This window comes from Chenopodium quinoa, unplaced genomic scaffold, assembly GCF_001683475.1.
Source record: "Chenopodium quinoa cultivar QQ74 unplaced genomic scaffold, ASM168347v1, whole genome shotgun sequence".
Classification (NCBI taxonomy): domain Eukaryota; kingdom Viridiplantae; phylum Streptophyta; class Magnoliopsida; order Caryophyllales; family Amaranthaceae; genus Chenopodium; species Chenopodium quinoa.
The window spans coordinates 42,897-51,206 of NW_018743732.1; the positions used below are offsets into that span (position 1 = coordinate 42,897).

Below are 8,310 nucleotides of genomic sequence, written 5' to 3' on the forward strand. Positions count from 1 at the left end.
TTAAATTTTCTTAATTTTAATAATAGGTAGAGTATATCTTTAACTCTCTTAAGTTATGAAGTTGTCAAAAGACCTCCCTTTGTTTTGTCATAAAACTCAACTGCTACTAAGCAATAATGACAACACATAATCAAGACTTTTTTTTTTTTTTTTCTCTTTTTTTCTTTTTTTAATTTATGGCGAATATAAGAAAAATTGGACCAACTTAAATGTTTTTATGCCTAAAGAATGCTAATTGTGGTATAGAAATATTAATGTTTATTGCTACGAAAAATCAACTGATAAGGGCTCCTTTTGAGTCATGTACATGTTATATGGAATTTGAAGATGATTAGTATTACCCTATAAATTACATGGATTTACAGTTCTTAAAAAGTATTGGCTTTAGATATCATGTAATACTTTAGGTTATTGAACAAACTTGGGATTACTTGTAGTCTTGCTTACATATACTAGTACTTTGTATATTTTTTTTGTTCCGAGGATTTAAACTTGCGACAACTTATTATACATAAATTCTCAATTTTTGTCATTAAACTAAGACCTTATTGGTGCAATGGTGCATCATTATATTATAAGATGTTGAGTTTAACTTGGTGAAGATATTGTCATATTATTGATACGAAGTAATAATCTAAGAAATGGACTATAGTTAGTCGCCTGGTTCTTGGTTTAATTTATCAGATCTTTGAAGCAACTCATATAATATTAATTAATAACTAGTTTTTAGGTCCGGACGATGCCCGGGTTATTACATGAGGTTGATCATTAATATACATTGTAGTTTATGTCTCAATTTTCTTATAATTAAATTTATTGATCATATACATATTAATATTTTGTATTCAAAAAATAGCATAAAAAATCACATATCTTGGTGGTAAGACACTTAGTTGTAGAATTAGAGGGTGCGTGTTTAATCTTGTGGAGATTTTGTTTTTATTATGGGTGCATGATATGAAAAACAAATGAAAGGGAGAACCACATGGCGTAATAAGTGGTTGAGTGGGTGACGTGGCATAGTAAGGAGCTCTATGTGATAGATTAGTATAGATAGATTAGCGTTATAAGTCTAATTACCAACAATCAGCCCATTGTTCAGTATTTGACATGGTTGAAGCCCACCATAGTGGCCTAGTGGTCCACTTCCGTCCGCTCCATGTTTCCATCTGGGCTTTAGATGCCTAATTCTTACATTGGGCCAAGTTTGAATTAGTGTAATCATACATCGGTAACATATCAATTGGTCTAAGTTGCACTCTTGTGCAGCTATTTTAGTTGCAACGCCAGCCCACAAGCCCAATTTCAAACCCAAATCAAAACGAGCCCACCCAAAAAACTGAACATATTCTTAAAATGCAGCCCACCCAATTGTCATTTACACAAAACTGTCACTTCCAACAACTATTTTTTTAAAAAATATAATTTTTTTAAGAAAATTGTCACTCTCAAACTTAAATTTTCTGAAATTTATTACTCCTCTCTTTGTTTTTCTCTCTCTTACAATCAAACACAATTCACTCTCTCTCCAAAACAACCATGGATATTTGAGATGAGATGAAAATAAAACAAATTCTCCTAAAAAAGGTAATTTTATGTAAATTGCACTTAATTTTGTTTGAATTTATATGAATATGACTTAATTTTGTTTGAATGTTGTTCGATACTCTGTTGTTCGAAATTTTTATTGGAATTGTTAAAAAAATTAGTGAAATCAAACGGATACCTTATGTTCATAAAATGTTTTGAAATGTTCATAATATTATTATTTGTTGTTCATATGATAAATATTCTTAATGTTCATAAAATGTTCTCATTTTGTCTGTTTTGTCTGTTTATGCTTATATTCATATTTAGAATGCTTATGTTCACTTTCTGAAATACATATGTTCATATTTTTTATGCATATGTTCAATTTCGTTCTTAAATGCTTATGCTCATTTTTTGAATCATTTTGTAAACTTTCTGAAATGCTTATGTAAACTTTCTGAAATGCATATGTTCACTTTTTTAAATCCATATGTTCATTTTTTTTATGTATATGTTCACCTTCTAAAATGCTTAATTATGTTCATATGCATTCAAAAAATGAACCAATGCATATGTTCATATTTTGAATGCGTATGTTCATTTTCTAAAATGCATATATTCATATTTTTAGTGCATATGTTCATACTTTTATACTTATAATGCATATGTTTTATAATCATTTTATTTTTATTTCTTCAATTTTCTTATGTTCATAATTAAAGGCCGTAAATTCAATTCATATGAATTGCATGTTCACAAACCTAATCAAATTGATCAAAATTCATTACAAAATCACCACAAAAAAAATCGAAATTCATACATAGATCAAATTGATAGAAATTAAACAAAATACAATTACAATTGAATATAACCTAAAAAAAAAACACTAATTACAATCAACAAAACAAAACACTAACCTGTATTGATGATCTTTTAAGGAGTAACAACTAATTCCATAGTAAGCAACAAAATCAATCGAAAAAGTGAAACAAAAGAGAAAAATAAAGAAAACAGAGGAGAGAGAAAATGAAGAACGAAGAGAAAAAACAGAAGAGAATAAAATTTTGATGAAAATTATGATCGAAATTTTGATGACAATTTTGATTAAAATTATTATAGGAAAGAAAAGTGAAGAGAAAAGTACTACAATCAATTTGTGTTCATCACCTATTACAAATTGGCAAATTACCCAAAAATTATATACCTAATATCAATCACAAATGCAGAAAATATAACCAATTAAACCAAATTACAAATCAATAACATAAACTAACTTATATCAACCATCTCTTCAAGATTCCAATTAAAGCCATCACGAATCAACGAAAATACAAAATATGGAGGAGAGAGAAAATCATAAAAGATGAATATAATGCCAAACACAGTGGAGAGAGAACATTTCAACCAAAATTAAGAATTAAGTAAAAAATTTGGAAAAAAGAGAAAAATTTATGTAAAAGTTAAGAAATAAGGAAAAAAAATAAAATAGGAAGGAGATGAAGTAATATACTTCCTCTGTTTTCTTTTAAATGCAACACACTTTTTTGACCCGCTTTTTTAGGAGTTGATTAGAGTAGGCAAACGAGCGAATTTAACAAAATAATTTTAACACTATAATTAGAAAAGGGTTAGTTACTATGTGTATAAATTATATTGATTAATTTTTCCGTTTACATATTGTTTAATCTCTTATTTAAAGTGCGTGTCGAAGAGGTATGTTGCATTTAAAAGAAAATAGAGGAAGTATACCAGTACTTCAGTAGTACATAGTATAATGTGTGTTTGGTGTATAAAAGGAGGTATTTGATGAGTGGTGCAGCCAGCTTAGATGAACCCTTATGCATTTAAGAATATGCCGTAACATATTAACATTTCCTTCCTTATTGATTGATACAGGTTCAGGATATTAATTAGCATATATATATATATATATATATATATATATATATATATATATATATATATATATATTTAGTTTGGATAAAAAAAACTACGAAGTATTTGATAATCAAATATCGCATCACTTGCCTTTTAAGGAAGTTTCACAAATATTGCATCACTTTTATTTTAGGACAAAAAATTATCTATGTTCACACTGCAAATGTCCAACATACCCTTACTCTTTCACACTTACTTTTTATTTTATCTTTACATTACATGAACAATTTTGTACTTTTACGTTTCTCTCTCTTGCTTTTTCCCACTACCAAATTTTGCCTCCAAAACCCCTATGATGCAATAAAAAAAGAACGGAGGAAGTATTTGATAATCAAATTAAATAATGTATAATTTCAACCATCTTAAATTTAATTCTCAATGAGTTAAAATTATTACAAATATTAATATTTAAAAATACGTACGTGACTATATTTTTGTTTAATAAAATTCACCACATGTAGTCAAAGTAAAGCAAAATCATTTTATGTACACTTGGATATATATAGAGATAGGTGCATTCAAAGGTTGTTTTTTTTAAGAAAGGTGCACCTAAAGGTGGTATTTTGTTCATTTAATGTATCAAACGGGTAGAAAATATCCTTAGGTGCACTTTTCAAAAAAAAAAAAAAAAAAAAAAAAAAAAAATACGGTACACCTTGCACCCTAAGGTATCAAAAATTTTAAGTATAGAGTATGTTATTTAATAATGTACTCGTAAGTTGAACAAGATTGCATATAACTATATATTACCGTATTTATAAGTTCGAAATTAGAAAACAAAAGGTAAAATAATGTATGTGAATAGTGTAAATGCTTCGAGTTAATAAGATGGAGTTAAACATGAAACCATCGTTCACTGCCGCCTGCTGTTTCACCAAGTTGGTCATTGTCCTCGTGAAACATGAACGGACTATATGCAATTGCCGTGCCCCTCAAGAGACGACCAATGCTAGCTACTTCTAGCACGGCATCTTCACCCCACTAGCTAACCTCTTACCTGATGATTAGCCTTCTTCGAATCTGGTTTCCCTCTAGTTGCTAGAAAAATAAGCTACTACCTCCATTTTAAATTATTTACAATGATTAGACATATACACACTTTACGTCAAATCGTTGCAAATAATTTGAAACGGAGATAATAAATGTAAATTGAAACTAGTTGTTTCACATTATAAAAAAAAAAAAATAGAGATTATGGCTAACAAATAAAATTGGTGGAATATCTCCTATTGATTAATTGGTTTTAAGATGGAATGCTCCTAGATTTATATGGGTCAAGGTAACCTATGTGTAAATAGGAGGTTTTCTTTCTCGAAAAAAATAAGTACGGAGTAGTATATAATTACTTACTAGTATCACATCATCAATTCATCATATTATTTTCCACATCGAACTACAAATTACAAAAAGTAACCTTTTGAGACACGGTTTGAGACATTTATAAGTTCATGAGTAAATCTTAATTATTATAAGGGTGTATTCTATTCACCTGATTTTTTCTTATTTGAATTTTATCTTATCTTATTTGAACTTACCTGAACTTATTATTCAGGTTTAATAAATTTTAATAAGTTCAGATAAGTTCAGGTAGGTTCAGATAAGTTCATATAAACAAAAATCAGGTGAATAAAACACACCCTTAATACTTGTGTATATGTTTTAAGAAAATATTATGTGAATTATGTTGATTTGTTTTAAAGTTTTTTTTTCTTACAAAAATAGAACTATTTTTTTTTAACATTAAATCATACATATTTAATGAGATATTTATATAATAATGGTATAAAATGTACATTAAAGATGGTAAAATACGACTTTATTGTTTACCGCAATTATACAAATACATTTGATACGGGTTTTGATCCAATTAAATCAATCCGGTTCATGACATGTTATATCGGTCCAATCTATAGTTCTTGAATTTGAATTATCCGGGGAGGGTTCATGGTATCTACCCAAACAATTTCCTCCAATTGCCTAATTAGCATTAGGAAGAGTCATGTTACTATTTTGTTCTTTAACTTTCTAGAATTTCTAAAATAATTCGTAAGTGTGTTGCGAAGTGTCATTTCCCTTTCTCTTCACCCTTTCTATATAAAAGAAAGCATAGCCACCTTCAAAGGGGTTAGCCTTCACATTCACAATCAAAGCTCCTTGTAATCTCCGTTCTTCTCTCTCTCCTCTTTTCAGGTTAAATTCTTCTTCATTTTTCTCTCTAATTATTCTGCCATCAATTTAATTTAATGTTGTTATGTTTATTTGAAATCTTGAAATCTCTTGGTTTGATCTATGTTTTCTATATGGGTGTTTGACTTTTGAATCTTTTCACTTTTTCTTGTTATTTCTTTGTATAATTTTGAATTGATTAATTGGGATTGTTTTGTGAGAGTGAAGTTTTTGGATTTTTGTTTTTTAATCTTGAAAGTGACCCTCTCTAAACAAAATAATATAAGGGTTGTAATCTAAACATAAATTGAAACTAGTTTAACACAAGTGCTTTGGTTCCGTCGGCAATTTTGACGCTCCAGGTTTATCCTGCGATTGGTGTGTTGTTTAATTTAGTTTAACGCAATTTTGTTTATCAAAGCGGGTCAAGTAAAAAAGAACGGAGGAAGTATTACTTAGTTTGTTAGTCTAGAGATCTTATATTATTGTCTATTTTAGATGTGGGTTGTTTGATTGCTATGGTAGTGTGTGTTAGATTGGGGATTAAAAAGAATTCCTTTCTTCAGCCATTTCTTGTACAAGTATTTATTATATGATCAATCAATCTGCAATTTAGATAAAAACGCATCAAATTATATCATATCGTATCGTATAACATAAAGTTTTGATCACAAAATGAAAGTATTGACTTACCAAGAAGATGATGTTGTTGGAGAGAATGATAAGGGCAAGTAAGGATCAAAAACTGCTTCTTTTAAATAATTATATAGGCTAATAAATTAGGCCGACTAAGTATCAGTAATATATGGTGAGGAACTAAAAGGACAAGTAGAAAGAGTCAATATATATAGAAGACTATGGTTAAGTTTTTCGAATGAATATGCCTCTTTCTTCATGAGATAGAGTTTAAGTAGAACTGTGTTGTATGACCACGTCCGGTGAAAGATATAGTATATCTGGTGCTTTTTGTGCATAGTTTGTGAATTAGATGCTCTAGTAGTGAAGTTGAGTCACTAACATAGTTGAATGTCTGATTGGCATTTTAAAAGCTAGTGATAATGAATACGAAGTATTGAGGTTGATATTTTTTTGTCGCTGCTCATACGATTCTTGAGCCAAAGTTTCGTAAGACTTAATTGAATACAATGTATACATTTGAGCTTCATCTTCTTATGATTACACTTTAACTTGTAGTTATCTCATGAAGTTAATTTATCCCGTGTGTTACTCCTTGAATTTGTCTTTACTAAGCTGTAATCATTTGCATGCTTATAATTTGTTTTAATGAATTCTAGGCTTAAAAATGTCGACTGTGAAGCTCCCTACCCAATGCTTGCTTAAAACCGTTCCGAAGCCAACAGCAGTGACCCCAATGGTCAATTGCCCTGTATCTCTGGGTTCTGTGAAAAGTATCTCCAAGTCATTTGTCTTGAAATCTTCTTCCAGCTACAGAACCACTGCAATGGCAATGTACAAGATTAAATTGATCGGGCCAGATGGAACAGAACATGAATTTGAGGCTGCGGATGATACTTACATCCTCGATGCAGCTGAAGACAAAGGGGTTGACTTGCCTTACTCATGCAGGGCAGGTGCCTGCTCAACCTGTGCTGGTCAGCTTGTAAGTGGAACAGTTGATCAGTCTGATGGATCCTTCCTTGATGACAATCAAACGGAGAAAGGTTATTTGCTCACTTGTGTTTCTTACCCGCGATCAGACTGTGTAATCCATACCCACAAGGAGGGCGATCTTTACTGAGGTATTTAGTCATGTGGAAATTCCTCAAATTAAGTAGAGATCTTATATTGAGTGTTGCCGATGGTCAGATGTCATGGATCTTAGTTTTATGATGTAATAAATCTCGTGGTAGTTGTTTTCAACTTTTTCAGAGATTTTGCCCCTCTTTTAGTTTTACATTTGTTGATCAAAGAAGTCTTAATTGAATGTAAACTCTCAAGTCTCAAAAGACTTGATTAGCTCACTTGGATCAAGAGAAGGAATGAAGAATTATATTGTTTGAACTGTTTTGTTCCAAAATTTTATTGTTATGGCTGATCATAAATTGTTTTAGATTGCCTCGGGTAATTGAGGCTATCAGATGACAATGACCATGGTTTTCAGATTTGGCTCATTCCGTATCATTCATCTAACCTTCTTTTATGTACCCTCTAAACCGGTAACTGTCCACGGTAACCGATTTCAACAACTCCGGTTAAGCATGGTCATCGTAGGCCAAAACTGGTTACCGTGGACGGTGATCGGAGCCCAATTAAAAAATTTGCTCAGTTTTCTTAAAAAAAAAAAGTTCAAAAAAAATAAAATTATGGTGGCTAGTAACCGGAGGTGAAAACCGGTTGCCCACCATCTATAATCGGACGCCAAATCCGGTTGATCGTCGCTGGTAACCGGAAGTGAAAGCCGGTTGACCGCAGACGGTCAACCGGATTTGGTCGCCAGTTATCGGTGCTGACAACCGGTTTTTGCCTCCGATTATCAGCCACTTATTGCATTAAAAAAAAATAAGGAAAAAAAAAAAACACAAACCGGAAGCTACTTACCTTCTTTCCACCCATTTCGCCGGTTGTGCCGCCAATTGCTTCCCGGTAAACCCCAAATATGTGGTTGTAAAGGTTGTGTAGTAAAAAAGGTGGGTGGTTGGTGTTTTAGAAGAGAGA

General features: G+C 30.9%; 1 protein-coding gene across 1 annotated transcript; it reads left to right on the top strand.

The window, feature by feature from the left end:
* Positions 1-5,492: 5,492 nt before the first annotated feature.
* Positions 5,493-7,656, top strand: LOC110684624 (ferredoxin, root R-B2-like). Its single transcript, XM_021861057.1, has 2 exons — positions 5,493-5,658; positions 6,930-7,656. The coding sequence occupies exon 2, from the start codon at positions 6,938-6,940 to the stop codon at positions 7,391-7,393; it is 456 nt and encodes a 151-aa protein (XP_021716749.1). The 5' UTR covers positions 5,493-5,658; positions 6,930-6,937; the 3' UTR covers positions 7,394-7,656.
* The last annotated feature ends 654 nt before the right edge of the window (positions 7,657-8,310 follow it).